The sequence below is a fragment of the Thunnus thynnus genome, chromosome 20 (assembly GCF_963924715.1).
Source record: "Thunnus thynnus chromosome 20, fThuThy2.1, whole genome shotgun sequence".
In the NCBI taxonomy this organism is placed as follows: domain Eukaryota; kingdom Metazoa; phylum Chordata; class Actinopteri; order Scombriformes; family Scombridae; genus Thunnus; species Thunnus thynnus.
This window is the reverse complement of record NC_089536.1, coordinates 280385-297884: the sequence shown is the minus strand read 5'-3', so window position 1 is coordinate 297884 and position 17500 is coordinate 280385. Positions and strand designations below refer to the sequence as shown.

Genomic DNA, 17500 nt, shown 5'->3' with positions numbered 1-17500 from the left:
GCGCTCCCAAGGGAACACGTCATGAACACTTATTGTAACACTTTAAATTTCTAAAATTAAAAGTGTAATAAAAACAAAAACAGGATTTTTAAGCCTCTTTCCACTTTTATTCAAATACAAATAATTCTGCTGCCTCAACAAATACAGATACAAATACGAATACTGGGCTCTCTGCGTCGTCTCACACTGAGAGCAGCTGAGCAGAAATACGGGAACATGAATGATGTCATCACCAGACGCCACGAGGAGAACGACGGCTCAAATCTATCGGCAGTGAAAGAGTGCGACCCGATCGATCGATCAGCTGGTGATCTGATGAAGCATCTTCAGAAGGAGACGTGTCGGATTGATGAAGCTTATAGACTTAATGAAACGCTGGATCTGAGTCGTTGTCTGTGATATGAAATATGAACGTGTATCTCTGGACTCTTGGAGAGAGATGAACCACCAGGTCCTTTACACTCACTCTTCACATGCAGTGATGAAGAGGAGCAGCTGTACGATCAATAGTCTGTTCTGATCAGGAAGTTTAACTCCTCCTATTCAGTCAGCTGTTTACGGGAGATCGTCTCTCTGATAAATGATGTTAAATGCTTTCATTCTATAAACTCTGTCATATTGATGGTAGAGTGTGATCATTAGTCACGTGACTCAGATGTATTGATCACAGTTGATGCTGAAGAGGCTGCAGGTTGTTCTCAGTAAAGTCGTCTCTGCTGCTTCCTGATGGTGAATCCTGGCTGTGCACGTTGAGTTTTTATATATATTCTTCTATAACTGCCAGATTTGACGAGCACGAATATTGATATAAAATGCTGCTTATTGATCAATTTGTGGCGCCGAGTTTTCCACCGTTTATTGTTTGTAGATTTTCTTAAGTTATGTTCTATTTTCATTATTATTACAGTTATAAACGGCGCAACACAACGCTGAACTATAAACACACGTTAATAATATTATTGAACATGAACCAACCCGAACTTTACCGACAGTAAACTGCCGTTAAATGTCGTTAAGTCTAAAACCGGAGACACTTTAAACCGACAGCTTTGTGAATCCGGTACAACGATTCTACTGCCGGTTTTCAGACACCGTAACCTGCATTCACCGATGTAATCAATACTAAACTGAACTGTGAGAATAAACTGAACACTGATCAATCAACAGATCCATAAACGCTGAGCTGCCGATGCTAGCCCCACTAGCGTTCCGTTCACACTGAATAAACCGGTAAAAATAAATAATATAATAATATCATAAAGTGTTGGAAGAGACTCACGGTGAGCTGCCGTCTCTATCAGACTCTGCAGGCGGCTTTTATCCGCCGTGTAGTTCAGGTTCAGATCCATAAACACCGACATGATGCTGCTGCGGCTGCCTGCAGCTCTCTGACACATGTGGAGAGCCGAAAAGCCTGCTGGGAGCTGTAGTCCTGCCTCTCTGACACATGCAGAGAGCCGAAAAGCCTGCTGGGAACTGTAGTCCTTCCTGCAACCAGCGTATGCAGCTCAATAAAATACGTTTGTACATATTTTCTTTAAAACAAATGTAATAATTAATGTTGTTTTTATCTCTGTGGCTGTACAAATGTTTCATAACAGCTTTTGTTAAGTTTGAATACTTTGTTTTTTTTGCTACAAAGCTGTCAACATCTCCACATTTCTATTTATTTTTTGAGACATTGAGTGTACAAACATGTTGATGAGGAGATTCACATAGTGCGACACCTGCTGGTCATTATTTTTAACTACTTTTGGCGCGCTTGCTGCTGGCTCTGTGCCATTGATTGAAGAATGCAGCGTAAATATAATTGATAGAGCACACTGGCCAATCAGAAACAAGGAGGCGCTGAAGGCCCGCCCACCAATGAAGATATTGAATAGTTAATTAGTTCTGTCAGTAATTAACAGAAAACAAGAAATCAAGCTGAATTAGTGTGTTTTGTTTTTTGCCCAAAATTTTAAAAACAAAATAACGACCTGTTTCCGGTTTCTGTCCTTGGCCGTTGTCACACCAATAACCACAAACCTTTAAGTGATTATAAATAAAGTACATTTGATCATTATTATTGAAATTATTGAATTCTTCTGAATTCTTCTTTTTTCAATAACACTGTTGATTGTTGCCTGCAGGGGGCGGAAAGACGTCTGAGACACAACAGAAGAAGAAGAAGAAGAAGAAGAAGAAGAAGAAGCAGTAGAAGAAGAAGTAGAAGTAGAAGTCATCGTGTGAGGCAGAAAATCAGCTGCAGGTATCTGACAAACACAAACACAGTTCACACAGAACAGCCGGTTATTTATTAAAACACACACCGGGCCGGTAACTTGTACATTATCCGTCCTGTTCTTTGAGTTTTTGCAGATAATTTCTCGCCAAACTCCGTTCAAATCTGCCAACTTTGAGTCCCTTCTTTCGTCGCACTGAGCATGAACTGTAAACTTTTATGTTGTATTCTTGTTGAAATTACCAGCAGCTTATTCTATTAAACATGAGCCGAAATTACCAGAATTACCTGCAGATTCAGATTAATGTGCAAACTGTTACTCTAACAGGTTTTTACTGTTGTGGAAAACCATCAAACTCTGAAGTGCCAGATTTTTAAAGGAGATTTGTGGCAGCGTTCTGTGAGACTGGCAGTGATTCAAAGTGAGATTTATCAAAACTGGAATTAATTTCTTAATGTAGTCAAACAAAAACAAATGCCTACAATCTTAACTGACATTTTGTCCTGATGGCGGCGCTAGAAGAGATTATTATTAAAGTTAATTAGGATTCTTCTTTTGGGTCATAAATACCTGCAAAATATATAAACTTTATATATATCACTGATAATAAGACCAGGCTAAGCTAACAGTTTCCCCTTGTTTCCAGTCTTTGTGCTAAGCTAGGCTAACAGTTTCCCCTTGCTTCCAGTCTTTGTGCTAAGCTAAGCTAACAGTTTCCCCCTGGTTCCAGTCTTTGTGCTAAGCTAAGCTAACAGTTTCCCCTTTCTTCCAGTCTTTGTGCTAAGCTAAGCTAACAGTTTTCCCTTGCTTCTAGTCTTTGTGCTAAGCTAAGCTAACAGTTTCTAGTCTTTGTGCTAAGCTAGGCTAACAGTTTCCCCCTGCTTCCAGTCTTTGTGCTAAGTTAAGCTAACAGTTTCCACTCTTTGCGCTAAGTTAAACTAACAGTTTCCCCATGGATGTATAAAGAGAACTGGATACAGGAAGAGCGCCAGGCTTTGAAGCCAATTTGACATAGTGGCGAAACCGTGTAATTACGTCATGTGATGCACACTGGCCCAAAAAGACTTTTTCCCATAGACTTACATTTTGAAAGAGACGTCTGTAAATCAGTAGATAATTTTTTCTGAGCATCACAACCCCCACGAAATGACTTGTCTCACTATCAGAATTAAATCTGTTTGGTTCAATCACATTTCAAAAGCCTAGAAGAGCCGCATGATTGAATTGTTTTATCCCCATTCAAGTTAGCCAGAGGGCTAAATCAGAAGTAGCCGACTCAGCCAGCGAAAGTCACTAGTGTGTATGCTCTATGGGCCGCACGATGCGGAAGATCCGGGTACTTTCATACTGGGAAGTCGAGATTTTTTTTGGCTTCATGCGCCACTGAGCAACTTTCATAAGAATGAACAGGGCCTCGCCTCCGACGCTGTATCCAGTTCTCTTTATACATCCATGAGTTTCCCCCTGCTTCTAGTCTTTGTGCTAAGCTAAGCTAACAGTTTCCCCCTGCTTCCAGTCTTTGTGCTAAGCTGAGCTAACAGTTTCCAGTCTTTGTGCTAAGCTAAGCTAACAGTTTCCCCCTGCTTCCAGTCTTTGTGCTAAGCTAAGCTAACAGTTTCCAGTCTTTGTACTAAGCTAAGCTAACAGTTTCCCCCTGCTTCCAGTCTTTGTGCTAAGCTGAGCTAACAGTTTCCAGTCTTTGTGCTAAGCTAAGCTAACAGTTTCCCCCTGCTTCCAGTCTTTGTGCTAAGCTAAGCTAACAGTTTCCAGTCTTTGTACTAAGCTAAGCTAACAGTTTCCCCCTGCTTCTAGTCTTTGTGCTAAGCTAAGCTAACAGTTTCCCCCTGCTTCTAGTCTTTGTGCTAAGCTAGGCCAAAAGCTTCTGACCTGTTACCTGTCTACAGGTTCAAAGCGACGGCCATGTTGAAACCTCTGAGGGTTCTCCTCTCTGCCAGGAAATGTTCAAGCTTCGTCGGCAGGATGAGGTTCATATACGTAGTGACTTGATTGATTGATTGATTGATTGATTGATTGATTAATTGACTGACTGACTGATCGACTAACTGCGCTCTCAGGTATGTAAACAGGTTGAAGGAGGATGATGAGGCGTGTGCTGCAGCGCTGCAGACCGGTCGCATGTTCCTGTTCCACCGACTGGCTCCGCTGCTGCAGCACACAGAGCGGGGAACCTTCAGACCGGCCACACTGATCTGCTCAGGTACAGAACCACACCACAAGAGAACCACAGGTACAGAACCACACCACAAGAGAACCACAGGTTCAGAACCACTGGATCAGGCAGCGGTAGAGGAAGTGTGTGAAGGAAACTTTATCGACCTGAGGAAGGCTTTCTTTCTGCTGACCGGAGCAGAGGCGCCTCTAGTGGCCAAGGTGAGCACTACACCTGTTTCTAACAAACCTCCACAAACCCAATCACAGAATCAGGAGAATTCTCTAGAATCTGGTGTAATTTCTTTGAATGTGATGCCGGGTTCTGCATCGTTCTGTCCTGCAGGGTCAGGCTCTGCTGCGCTGGCATCAAACCAGCGGCTTCTGCAGCGCCACAGGTCAGCCGACCCACCGCAACCAGGCAGGAAGTCAGAGAGTCTGCAGCAGCAGCGGCATCGTCTACTATCCCAAGGTAACAAACCAGCTGGTTCCAGGTGTTCCGGTCCTGAGCTGACTGGTTTCTCTGGGTCTTCCTGCAGATGTCTCCAGTGGCGATCGTCCTGGTGTCTGATGGGAAACGGTGTTTGTTGGGAAGACAGTCGTCTTTCCCTCGGGGCATGTACAGCGCTCTGGCCGGCTTCTGTGACATGGGTCAGTCTGTCCACACTTCTTCTGTTTTATATTGTACAGACTGCACATAAACAAGAAGACCCAAAATGAACACTGTAAGCAGAGTACTTGATTACTATAAGTGAATTATTTAAACAGCATTTGTGTAGGAACGATTCTGTCCTGAGCTTTTTGATCCATATAAGCTATTGATTACTGTGACCGTGATCACTATATGCAGTTTCCACCGTATATCATATAGTCCTGGTTATAGGCGCTCCACAGGGCTCGATCCTCAACCCACTGCATTTTGATTTATTTAATGAGACATGATGTATCTATCATTGTATGCTGATGACACACAGCTGTACATTTCTCTCTGTACTGTGAACAAGTTGGTGAAGTGTTTATTTATGTTACTGTGTAACTGTTTCCACATCAGTCTACAGTTATAACAGCAGCAGATTTACCTTTAAATCATTTACATTTTGTCATTTGACGCTTTTATCCAAAGCGACCTACAAGCGAGGCAAAGTACTTTAAGAAACAATAACTCCTTGATTTCAGACAGAAGTCAATAAAAGCAGGTCTTGTTTCGTTTATTGAAAAGACAGCTGATACTGATAGATTTGATCAGCTGCAGGAAGCTGAAACAGTGTAATGTGTGTGTGTGTGTGTGTGTGTGTGTGTGTGTGTGTGTGTGTGTGTGTGTGTGTGTGTGTGTGTGTGTGTGTTGCAGGGGAGACCCTGGAGGAGACGCTGTGCAGGGAGGTGGCAGAGGAGGTGGGTTTGGAGGTTCAGAGTGTTTCCTACAGCTCCTCGCAGCACTGGCCCTTCCCACACAGCTCCTTCATGCTGGCCTGCCACGCTTCTGTTAGCCCCGCCCACACTCAGGTGAGCTCCGACACACACACACACACACACGTACACACACACACACACGTACACGTACAGAGAAACACACACACTCACACGTACAGATACACACACACACGCACACGTACAGAGACACACACACACATACACGTACAGAGACACACACACACACGTACAGAGACACACACACACAGATTTACATTGTTTTTACTCCTTATTATGCCATTAATTAACTCATTAACAATAATTTAAGTAACTAACTGATTGTAAAACTTAATCTTACTTTAAAATAATCAAGTTTCCAGTTCAGGTGCGACTTTCTGTCGAGTGTTTTATGTACGATGTACAGTGGTGAAATGTACAGTGTATATATGGTGAAATGTACAGTGTATATATGGTGTAATGTACAGTGTATATATGGTGTAATGTACAGTGTATATATGGTGAAATGTACAGTGTATATATGGTGAAATGTACAGTGTATATATGGTGTAATGTACAGTGTATATATGGTGTAATGTACAGTGTATATATGGTGTAATGTACAGTGTATATATGGTGTAATGAGCCACACAGCTCCACACGGCCGTGTTCCCACAACTAAACACGTTTAATTTATAAATGTTTGCTTCCAAATCAGAGACTTGAACATAATTATATATTTAATACATTCATTCCACACACAGAAATACTAAATTATTTCAGTGTTTTGTGCATTTTAGTGCACATTTACTTTAAAAGTTGAAAGTAATTGTTAAATCATAAAGTTTAAGTGCTTTTCAGTAAGTTTAATGTAAATTTTATATAATAATTTAATGTAGTTTTATATTTATTTAGGTGAACTAAACTAAACTGTGTTCACATAAAGACATGTTAACATGGTTCAGATGCAGAGGACCCAGGATCGAGCCCTGTGGTGCACCTCGGCTGCAGGTGAACAGGTACAATCACTTGTCGTACTGTAGTGATGTGTCATGTGACCTGCTGTGCTGCTGTTTGCCGTCCAGTTAAACGTGGACCACACGGAGCTGGAGGACGCTCGCTGGTTCAGTCTGGAGGAAATCATCTCAGCCCTGCAGGTGAAGACTCCGCCCAGGAGAGGCGACCCGCCCGTCGTCTGGCTTCCACCCAAACACGCCGTCGCCAACCGCCTCATCACGGAGTGGACGCAGCAGCAGCAGCGCAGCGAGGCGGGAGACTAACTCGCAGCTCTCTGACCACAGTGAGGCGCTGGCGACATGTTCCTGAAATGTGAAAAACATCCAGAACGAGAGCTGCAGAGTCACCGAGGGTCAGAATAAAACCAGAACCAACACACAGCCGTAAAATTCCTCCGAATCACGTCAAACACCTGGAAAGTTACCTGATGGTAACGCTGAGGCTCATTGGTCAGATGAATGTCCTAAAGAAGCTCCAGATAACTTGAACATCTTCGTCTCTTTCTATCAGCGTCCTCACTTTTTAAAATTGTTTTATTTTTCCTCAATGAAAATGGGACAAACTAAGTGAAGAGTGTGATGTATTACAACAAATATACAACCTAAATAATGATGTGAAACATGAATTACTGTCTACAAATCTACAACATTCACTGATGAAGATGATGTGATGTTCTAGAAAGTTGCAGAACAGCTACTAAATAAACAATACATAGAGATGTTTTAAATGTTTATTCAAATAGTTTCTGCTGTACAACACAAGAACTACCTCAGATTCAGATTCATTTACACAATGATGTTTCAATAAAAACTTTTCTCTGAAATCATTTTACTTTTACATCTTTTAATAAATACAAACTGTTGTTTAGCCTGAAATATAAGTTATTAACATTTATTGACAAGTTACAGTAATGTTAAATAAAACACATCCATCTTATACTGGGGGAGTATACTGGGGATTATACTGTATACTGGGGGAGTGTACTGGGGATTATACTGTATACTGGGGGATTATACTGTATACTGGGGGATTATACTGTATACTGGGGGATTATACTGGGGATTATACTGTATACTGGGGGATTATACTGTATACTGGGGGATTATACTGGGGATTATACTGTATACTGGGGGAGTGTACTGGGGATTATACTGTATACTGGGGGAGTGTACTGGGGATTATACTGTATACTGGGGGAGTGTACTGGGGATTATACTGTATACTGGGGGATTATACTGTATACTGGGGGATTATACTGTATACTGGGGGATTATACTGGGGATTATACTGTATACTGGGGGATTATACTGTATACTGGGGGATTATACTGGGGATTATACTGTATACTGGGGGAGTGTACTGGGGATTATACTGTATACTGGGGGATTATACTGTATACTGGGGGATTATACTGGGGATTATACTGTATACTGGGGGATTATACTGTATACTGGGGGATTATACTGTATACTGGGGATTATACTGTATACTGGGGGAGTATACTGGGGATTATACTGTATACTGGGGGAGTATACTGGGGATTATACTGTATACTGGGGGATTATACTGTATACTGGGGGAGTATACTGGGGATTATACTGTATACTGGGGGAGTGTACTGTATACTGGGGGAGTATACTGGGGGATTATACTGTATACTGGGGGAGTATACTGTATACTGGGGGAGTGTACTGTATACTGGGGGAGCATACTGGGGATTATACTGTATACTGGGGGAGTGTACTGTATACTGGGGGAGTATACTGGGGGATTATACTGTATACTGGGGGAGTATACTGTATACTGGGGGAGTGTACTGTATACTGGGGGAGTATACTGGGGATTATACTGTATACTGGGGGAGTATACTGGGGGAGTTTACTGTATACTGGGAGATTATACTGTATACTGGATGAGTGTACTGTATACTGGGAAAGCAGAGCATTTCCACTGGGGGAAGGTAGGCGGCGCCTATGTGTCGTAACGCCGGCGGCCTTCCGCCGTAAACCGGGAAGAAGAAGAAGTTTGACCCGGAACGAATGAGTGAAGCCTTCCTGCAGCTTCTGCCTCCAGCAGTGAGCAGTCAGCCGGTTCATGTGGGAGTTATTCAGCTGTGAAGTGTCCGCTTTAATCGCCACAGAGCTCAGCTGATGCTCCGCGCAGGGCGGGGGGCCGGTAGCCGGTAGCCGGTAGCCGATAGCCGGTAGCTCGGTCCAGCGGAGCCGCACAGGCCGGCGGTGACCGGCGGTGACCGGCAGGATGAGCTCGTCCGCCGCCCTGCACACCCAGCTGGCCACCGTCATGGAGTCGCTGGTCCACGCCGCCGTGGCGGAGCTGAAGAAGCTGGTGGAGGACAGCTCGGCCGGAGAACAGCCGCCTCCGCCGGCCAGAGAGCAGGAGGAGAGCCGGGATCAGATGGTGAGGAGCGGACATCACACTCACACACACACACACACACACACACACACACACACACACACTCACACACACACACTGTGCACCAGTGGCAGCTGGTGACTCATAAAATTGGGGAGGAAAACCAACATGGAAACTTACAACATATTGCATCAAACTACATCATTGTCCCTCCTGATGAAATCGGAGGGGTGGGGGGCAGTTTTATATGCCAATTAAACAATTTGCTTGAGTGATGTAAAGGCTGCTTCTTTAAAGACATTTAGCATCTACATAATGTCTCTAAACGAAGAAGAGCTCATTTTAGCCATGGAGTGGATCAAACGTGTCATTTTACCAACAAAGTGAAATTCAAATTTATAGTATTGTTCTATTGTGACAACAGATTTATGTCCCCACATGATTTACACGTGTTTCCTGTGTATTTTAAAGCTTATAATGTGATTCAGGTTCAGGTTCTTACACACACTCTTATCTATGTGCACGACATACAAAATATAGTCTACAAAGCTGACATGTTAACACTAGGGGTTCGGATCGTGTCACGGATCAGATCATTATTAGGATCAGTGAAAAAAAGGGGAGACAAATAAAACTTTGTTTTCCATTTATTCTGTAACACACTTACAGCATGAAACAGCGAGGAACTTTTGCCCATGGTCTTAAATGAAAACAACATTTAAGATGTCCAATGTTTAAATAAAATAAAATATATAAAATATTCAATGCTCAGTTATTGCAATATGAGGCATGAAACCTTCCTCTTTTAAACAGTGAATGAAACAGCTTCTGTCCACATCATCAAAACTTAATGATAACAAACATTCACCGCTAACGTCAGTTAGCAGCTAGATGCTAATTAGCTGCTCAGCTGCAGCACATTAAACAGCAGGTAAACAACTCAAATGTCACATCGGACCGTTAGATGCTGGTTTGATGTTGCTCTTCAAAATCCCTGTTAGCGACACGCTGTCTGTCCATGACTTGTACTTACAGCAGTTTGTTTACTTTGTCTGAAATGAGACATTAAATTTTGCAATTAATCCGCAGTTCATATACCTGCCGAACCGTGGGGGGCGATCTGTACGGATCACTGATCAACTACAATCCGTTACACCACTAGTTAACACTTGTTATTCTAGTTACTTTAAGCTTATTACTCAATATACAACTCAGCTTAAAAACTCCTGCACTCATTCACTAATCACACAACATCAACAGGTGACTGAACAACCACTCAATTAAAAAGACAACTCACTGTAACTTCAACAAGCAAACTAACGTTACCCACAACACATTCTGTGATCTCTGCTGCATTCTTGTTAAGGAGATAAATTCACACAGAGACATTTAACCATCAGAGATGAAATTAGCGACCAAAGAGACAGAGAGAGAGAAGCTGTATCTGACTCACGTTATCTGACGTCTTCTTTCTATCATGGAGATGAAGTATTCATGTTATAACGTCCATTAGTGACTGTTGGTCATCTTGTTTGTTAGTTAACAGAACTTTATGGCTGCTGCTTAACCAGTCTGATATCATTAGCAACAATGACAAACAAGCTAACTCTCTGGTTGCTTCTCCTCCTCGGCAGCGTCCTGCTGCTGCTGCGCTGCACAGTCCAGATAATTTCTCCCGTTAGCTTAACAACAGTCCTTAACAGTCCTTCCATGGATGTATAAAGAGTCCTTCAGGCTGCTACAACAAGCTAACTGTTGCATTGGCTAACGCAAGGAGCTATCCACTGCTGCTACTCTGCCTTACAGTGGAGAGAACTGACGATGAATTCTGGAAACTATCATTGGACCAACTCAATGTCAATATTGCATTCTGGTTGTTGATTGGTTAGGGAGGACAGCCTCCCTTGGAGCGTCATTTTACGTATCATGGCCAATCAAAGATTAGCATGAAAAATAACGAAATACATTAAGTCCAATGTAAGAGATCCCGCCCTGCGGAGGTCAGCAGGCACCCGTCCTCCTCTGTCCCCCACTCCACCTCCACTGGTATACACACACACATACACACGGTTAATGTGGGATTAATGTCTTTATTTCACTTGATATGAATCAATTTAAAATACAACTTTAGATTAAATGGATTTAATTCTGTTCTGTTGGGAAGTTGAAGGACAACAGCTGGAAAATCTACAGTCGTGTATTTACAGTAACTTTGTTTATTTAGTATAAGTTATATTAGTTATATCAGTATTAGTATTTTTCTTCCGCATTCTTGACAAATGTTTAGAATAAATTGAGTTTCTTTCTCTTTTGAGGAATGTGATGTTACAACTGAGGGTTTGTTCAGAATCAGTTTGACTTTTGATATTTACAGAAATCTCTGGAACAAGCAAGTCGATTTGAACGTTATTTTACAAACGTTCAACAGATGAGAATCAAACAAATGTCAATGAGAATCTCAAAATGTGTGTGTGTGTTTGTGTGTATGTGTGTGTGTGTTTGTGTGTGTGTGTGTATGTGTGTGTCTCAGGTGCGGTTCGCCTCCATCATGGAGACTTTGGGAAACGAGGCTTTGGGGAAGATTGTGAACATCGTGGATGAAGCCAAACTGCTGGTGGAGCTGCAGGCGGGGAGGGGCGGCAAGAGACCGCAGACCAGTATCCTCAGCGTCCTCAACAAGGCGCGCGTCGGTACGTATACAGGCCCCGCCCCCCCGCTGATCAAACGCACTGCATGATGATGTCATAGCTAACGTGGCGTGTGATCTGTCCGTTGCAGAGGTCGAACACTCATATGGACTCCGGCTGCAGAGCGCCGACACAGACGGATCCGCTCAGGTAAGACTCACCCACTGCCTCACCTGTCCGTCCATGATGCGTTCACTGACCTGATGTAACATCGGAACATTTTGTCACTGCAGGCCAAACCGCCAGAGGAAGGAGTGGAAACGCCGTTCGTCCTGGCGGTCACTGTTAAAGACGAACACGGCAACATCGACCTGGGAGCCATCGCTGAGAGTCAGTACCTGATCGATATCTGTCAGATCAGATCAATAGCTATCAATATCTGTCTGTACATGATCAGCTGATCAGGTGATTGATCGGTGTGTTCTCCCTGCAGGAGCTCGTGTCGAGGCCGCCCAGCCGGTGACCTCTGACCCCGAGTGTGCGAAGGTTCCGGGTTCTCCGGAGTTCGTGCTGCAGAGTGTCACATGGAAGTACTTCATGTGCACGGCGTGCGGTAAATCCTTCACGTCTCAGAGCAACCTGAAGTCTCATTATCGTATCCACACGGGCGAGAAGCCGTTCAGCTGCAGCGAGTGCGGCCGAGCGTTCCGGCAGCGGCAGAGCCTGCAGAGCCACATGCGCACGCATACTGGCGAGCGGCCGTACGAGTGTCCGCAGTGTGGGAAGTGTTTCTCCAAGCAGGCGCAGCTGAAGACACACGCCATCATCCACACAGGCGAGAAGCCATATGGCTGCGAGCTGTGCGGCCGCCGCTTCAACCTGCTGCAGAACCTGCACCGCCACGGCCACACCCACACCGGCAAGAAGATCTTTGTGTGCGGCGTGTGCGGGAAAGGCTTCACCCGCGCCGTCACGCTCAAAACACACGAGCTCATCCACACCGGGCAGAAGCCCTTCAAGTGCGAGGAGTGCCCCAAGACCTTCCGCCACGCCGTCAACCTAAAGAACCACCAGAGGATCCACAGCGGCGTGCGGCCGTTCAGCTGCGACGTCTGCGGGAAGAGTTTCCGCCAGTCGGTGAACCTGAAGATCCACCGGCGGATCCACACCGGCGAGCGGCCGTTCAGCTGCCCGGAGTGCGGCAAGACGTTCAGCCAGCAGAGCAGCCTGATCTCACACGGCCGCACGCACTCCAAAGAACGGCCGTTCGCCTGCGACTCCTGCGACAAGAAGTTCAACAACAACAACAGCCTGAAGCTGCACATGCGCGTCCACACTGGAGAGAAGCCGTACAGCTGCGACGTCTGCGGCAAGACCTTCAGCCAGGGCAGCCACCTGCGCACGCACAAGAGGCACGTCCACGCCGGCGGCAAGCAGTACATCTGCGACAAGTGCGGGAAGAGATACGCGGACCAACGCAACCTGAAGCTGCACAAGTGCAGCTACGCATGAATGCCACGCCGCGGAGGCGGCGGCTCTGAGTCACTAATGTTAAAATGCGCATCCAGACAGAAATTAAAAACAGTATTTTTATGAACTGATGTTTTGTTTAAAGTAGAATAATATTTTTTTGTTTTGTTTTTTTTTTAATAAGAATCTGAGTGGTGGGTGTGAGACAGGAAGTGGACCTGTTTTAACCAATCAGAGCAAACACCTGTGGAGGTGGGCGGAGCCTCTGATTTTGTTTGAACAGTAACCTGCTGCTGAACTCCAGTTTACGTTTCCTCAGGTTGGTCTCTAAATACTACAGTACCCATGAGCTTCAGTGGCTGTTACTATGGAGACGCCTCCATCTAGAACTGTGTGAATAATCCAGATGTGAACTGATAAAGTTTTCTGAATGTATCCAGTAATTCCTGCAAAGACCAACCGCACAGCAACAGAGTCTGAAGTGCTCTGATTGTATGGTTATTACAGCAATGCTTTCTGGGAGTTGTAGTTGTTACAGACACAGTTTGTGACCTTTTGACCTTTTCTGTTCAGCGTCTCAGTGTTTGGCTGAATCCAGATGTCCAGACTGCAGGTTCGTTCGCAGGAAGTCTGCGAGTCAAAACTCGCCGTCATCAAGTCCTCAAGGTCCACTCAGGCTGCAGAGAATTACCCACAATCCCGCAGCAAAAGGCTATAGAATGATAATAATTATTGTTACTATCAATAATAATAATAATAATAACAGACTGTGTAACATCTTTTGATGACATTTTCTTTGTTCTGTAAGTGAATTTCTGTAGTTTTGTTATAATATAAACAGAGTTACAGCCTGCAGGCGTAATAATCTCCGTTAAAGAGCAGCAGACGATGTTTCTGTCGTCGACAGTCTGAAGATAAAATCAGCAGCTCGTGAACAAAATCTGAACTGCTGCTCTTATCAGAACCATGAAGAAACATTCAGAAAACACTTGAAATGAGGTACAGGTTCAGGAATTTCACTTCATCTCCATGGAAACGCCTTCGCAGACGTGACGACGCGTCACGGAGGATAAACATCTGGATTCAGCCTCTGGTTCTCGCCTGATGTAAGCCGGCCCAGTGAGATGCTGTATTCTGATTGGATGAAACATTAATTTATGTTAATTATGATGCTGAAATGCACACTGTTGCTTTTTTTAAAAAATAATTTTATAGATGATATTTTTCATGTGTTTTGAAATAATAAAATCTATGAACATTTGTCCAGCGGCTGCTTTTTAAAGGAACAGTTCAACATTTTTAATCAGGTCAGAACATTTCTTACATAACGACGTCATCAATGAGTTTGAAGAACACACAGCAGCACGATCAATGATCAATGTCTGTATAATATTTGCTTAATATTAAACATATATATAGAGAGAGAGAGAGATGGGAGAGTCAGAGCGCGTTCAGTAATAATTAAATACATTGTACACATTTACTGCTGGACGACTTTTCGGGCTCATGAGTCATAAATGTTTTCTTGCTTTTATTCCTGCAGCAAACATGAAACATGAGAAATGAATGAAACAATAAATAGGATTTAAAATAGAATAAAAGGTTTAAAAATTACACTGCAGTGCAAAATATGAACAAATAATCCCAAATTTAACTTAATAAAAGGTAAACAGGAAAGTATTCACACTAAATATGAATTAATTACACTTTTACAGCAACAGTCTTCCATAAGAAAAACATTAAAATGAGAAAAGAAAATAAGTTTTGTGTTTGTTTTTTATTGTATTTTTTGTTTTTTAAAGTAAAGTGAATCTCAGTTTTTGCTTAATAATAAATTCTATAACAATTACATAAATACACATTTAATTAATATGAAATATGAACATTTTAACACATAATTCAGGCTCTGAGAGTGTAAGTCCATTCCTGCCTTTTAATACAGTGTTTTTAAGTTACAAGCAGAATATTTATTATGTCAAAACAATAATCAGTTTATTTACAAACCATGTATATGATCCCTGGCAGGACTTTCACAGTAACAGTATATGTAGTACACAATAGTACTACGGATATGCAGTACTGTGGTGTAACAGTATGTGTAGTACACAGTAGTATTCAGAAAATATTCTAATAGTGTGTATAGTATGACCTTAGTTATGATATAGTTTGTGTGTGTAAAAGTCTCCTCTCAAATATGTCGACGGTGGAAATTAAACACCTGTAGACATACACGTACCTGATTGGTCCGGCGTCCCGGGACAGAGAGCCTGATTGGTCCGGCGAAAAAAACACATGAATATCAACATTCATATCAATATACATCATTTATGGTTGGATGTGGGCGTATAGATGGCGGGATATGAGGCTGATCCACGTGCGCAGGTGGACTGTGATTTATGAAGGGAAACACGCATGCGCGGCCACTTTCAATTAGGATCATACACACTGATTTATAAATGAGACACCACGTCTAGTGATCCATCTGACGTCAGTCTGACGTAGCCATGTTACGTCACCAGGCTGTTCAACATGGCGCCGCTCCGCTCCGGGCTCAGAGACATCCAGAGACCGGCTGGACCCGCCTTCGCCCCGCCGCCGGCCGGAGCGCCGCGTGTCCCGGCGTGACGCTGCGGCTGTCCCGCTGTCCCGCTGACCGAGGAGGAGCAGCCAGCAGCCGGCCTCGTTCCTGCCGAGCAGCGCCAACAGAAGATCCGCAGATAAAGTATCGATAAGTTATCGATAACACGACCGGAAACCAGCGGCGTCATCGTAAAAATACGACCGGTGATATAACCTAATTGATGAAATTCAGTTTATAACCTGCGGTTCCATAAATTAAATTAAAAAACGTCAGTGCAGTTTTGACATTTTAACAAGAAAAAGAAAATGTTGATTTATTTTATAGATAAAACCTGAAATGTCACCATATCTTTCTTACAAATGTGAATAAGATGAGGACAATAACTTTGATAAATGAATAACTACATGCAGCAGCTCATTAACACACGACACAGAAGATCGTTTATATGCAACTAAACTAGAAACAAACAGATAAAACCTGAAACTCATGTTTGTTCTGTCGCATCAAATGATTCTTTTCTGTGTTTAACTTCAATAAAACCGTCAGTTCTTCACACCGTCGTGGATGTTGGAGCGAAATGGAACGAAGCGATGACGCGTCGTCTCTACCGGCAACCGTAAACTACTCGGACGAGTCCTCGCCGCGTCATCATCCTCCTTCCTCCTCTGCTGACGTCACCGCCTGGGGTCGCCCCACCTGTCGGCGGGTCGCGTGTTCAGGAGACGGCGAGGAGGAGGAGGAGGAGTCAGACTCGCATCACAGCCTGCGAGGACCAATCAGATGCAGCCCTGAAGCCCGGGAGGCAGATGATGGTCAGGGGGCGAGGCCTAGTCCCGGTGATGATGTCACCCGAACAGACAGCACAGTGTGCTCACACAGCATGGCGTCCTGCAGCGAGGGGTCAAAGGTTAATCACTGTTACAGACTGGACACTGGTGGTCACTCTGGGGTTGGGGCTACTGGAGGCACTGACTGTCACACGCCGCCATCGAAGGCATCTAAGGTAAATATAAACCCTGTGACCCGCGAGTCAGACACTGACTCAGACACACAGCACGGGGATTTGACCTTTGACCTTCAGGAGGTCAGTTCTGATGACGAGACGTTCATCACGGAGCCACCGCCGCCACAGGGCGAGCTGAGCCTCCCGCCCGCCGCTTCCCGCTCCAGGAACACGTACGAGTGCGGCCGCAGGCAGAGCGCGCCGGGTCAGCTGGTGCAGGACGGGTCACAGGCCGAGCTGCAGTCCAGGAGGCCGGGCATCGTCGACTACTTCAGCAGGTAAACAGGAAGCTGATCAATACTGATAATCAATACTGATAATCAATACCGGAGCACTGAGACCCATAGACCGGTCAATATTTGTTTCTGTTTGACAGAATCACATTTTAGCAGATTAAATATTTGTGAAAATGTGTTTATTGAAGTGTGAAGGATTTCTGACAGTATGACGCTGGAGAGAAGCTGCACAGAGGTCATGAGGTCACAGAGGTCATGACCTCTGTGACCTCTGTGTGTGTATGTGTGTGTGTGTGTGTGTGTGTGTGTATGTGTATGTGTGTGTGTGTGTGTGTGTGTGTATGTGTGTGTGTGTGTGTGCTTGTGTGTGTGTGTGTGTGTATGTGTGT

The 17500-nt window shown here is 44.1% G+C and overlaps 4 protein-coding genes across 10 annotated transcripts in view; 3 read left to right on the top strand and 1 right to left on the bottom strand.

The window, feature by feature from the left end:
* Positions 1–1436, bottom strand: part of rpp30 (ribonuclease P/MRP 30 subunit) — an 11296-nt gene extending 9860 nt beyond the window's left edge. For both annotated transcript variants that reach the window (XM_067576377.1, XM_067576378.1), the window contains exon 1: positions 1280–1436. In XM_067576377.1, coding sequence (XP_067432478.1) covers positions 1280–1397 — 118 coding nt within the window. In that variant the 5' untranslated portion in view covers positions 1398–1436. The remainder of the gene's footprint in view (positions 1–1279) is intronic.
* Positions 1437–2137: 701 nt separating this feature from the next.
* Positions 2138–7644, top strand: nudt13 (nudix (nucleoside diphosphate linked moiety X)-type motif 13). The gene is made up of 7 exons (XM_067576341.1): positions 2138–2251; positions 4130–4210; positions 4301–4616; positions 4741–4866; positions 4934–5045; positions 5743–5897; positions 6887–7644. Exons 2-7 carry the CDS (start codon positions 4146–4148, stop codon positions 7079–7081), a joined length of 969 nt encoding a protein of 322 aa, XP_067432442.1. The 5' UTR covers positions 2138–2251; positions 4130–4145; the 3' UTR covers positions 7082–7644.
* A 1193-nt stretch (positions 7645–8837) lies between these two features.
* Positions 8838–14552, top strand: si:ch211-207i20.2 (uncharacterized protein LOC568537 homolog). 2 transcript variants are annotated; one of them, XR_010924869.1, is made up of 6 exons: positions 8838–9236; positions 11725–11884; positions 11973–12031; positions 12115–12211; positions 12315–13610; positions 13865–14552. XR_010924869.1 is itself a non-coding variant. In XM_067576316.1 (5 exons), exons 1-5 carry the CDS (start codon positions 9078–9080, stop codon positions 13331–13333), a joined length of 1494 nt encoding a protein of 497 aa, XP_067432417.1. In that variant the 5' UTR covers positions 8838–9077; the 3' UTR covers positions 13334–14552. The 2 variants fall into 2 exon arrangements, 1 of the variants encoding a protein (XP_067432417.1); XM_067576316.1 differs by having other exon boundaries at positions 12315–14552.
* Positions 14553–15510: 958 nt separating this feature from the next.
* LOC137172715 (TBC1 domain family member 12-like) overlaps positions 15511–17500 on the top strand; it is a 12368-nt gene continuing 10378 nt past the window's right edge. For 2 of the 5 annotated variants that reach the window (XM_067577312.1, XM_067577311.1), the window contains exon 1: positions 15515–17153. In XM_067577312.1, the coding sequence (XP_067433413.1) occupies positions 16450–17153 (704 nt within the window). In that variant the 5' untranslated portion in view covers positions 15515–16449. Of the gene's footprint in view, positions 17154–17500 lie in introns of all 5 variants that reach the window. The other 3 variants (XR_010925025.1, XM_067577314.1, XM_067577313.1) reach the window with 3 other exon arrangements.

What these genes read in the sequence shown, in the direction of transcription:
- si:ch211-207i20.2 (XM_067576316.1), top strand. Translation starts at nt 9,078, where the DNA reads ATGAGCTCGTCCGCCGCCCTGCACACCCAGCTGGCCACCGTCATGGAG. An exon ending in AGGAGAGCCGGGATCAGATG is followed by an intron (nt 9,237 to 11,724) that starts GTGAGGAGCGGA and finishes TGTGTGTCTCAG; the next exon opens with GTGCGGTTCGCCTCCATCAT. An exon ending in ACACAGACGGATCCGCTCAG is followed by an intron (nt 12,032 to 12,114) that starts GTAAGACTCACC and finishes TTGTCACTGCAG; the next exon opens with GCCAAACCGCCAGAGGAAGG.
- nudt13 (XM_067576341.1), top strand. Translation starts at nt 4,146, where the DNA reads ATGTTGAAACCTCTGAGGGTTCTCCTCTCTGCCAGGAAATGTTCAAGC. An exon ending in AGGCGCCTCTAGTGGCCAAG is followed by an intron (nt 4,617 to 4,740) that starts GTGAGCACTACA and finishes TCTGTCCTGCAG; the next exon opens with GGTCAGGCTCTGCTGCGCTG. An exon ending in GCATCGTCTACTATCCCAAG is followed by an intron (nt 4,867 to 4,933) that starts GTAACAAACCAG and finishes GTCTTCCTGCAG; the next exon opens with ATGTCTCCAGTGGCGATCGT.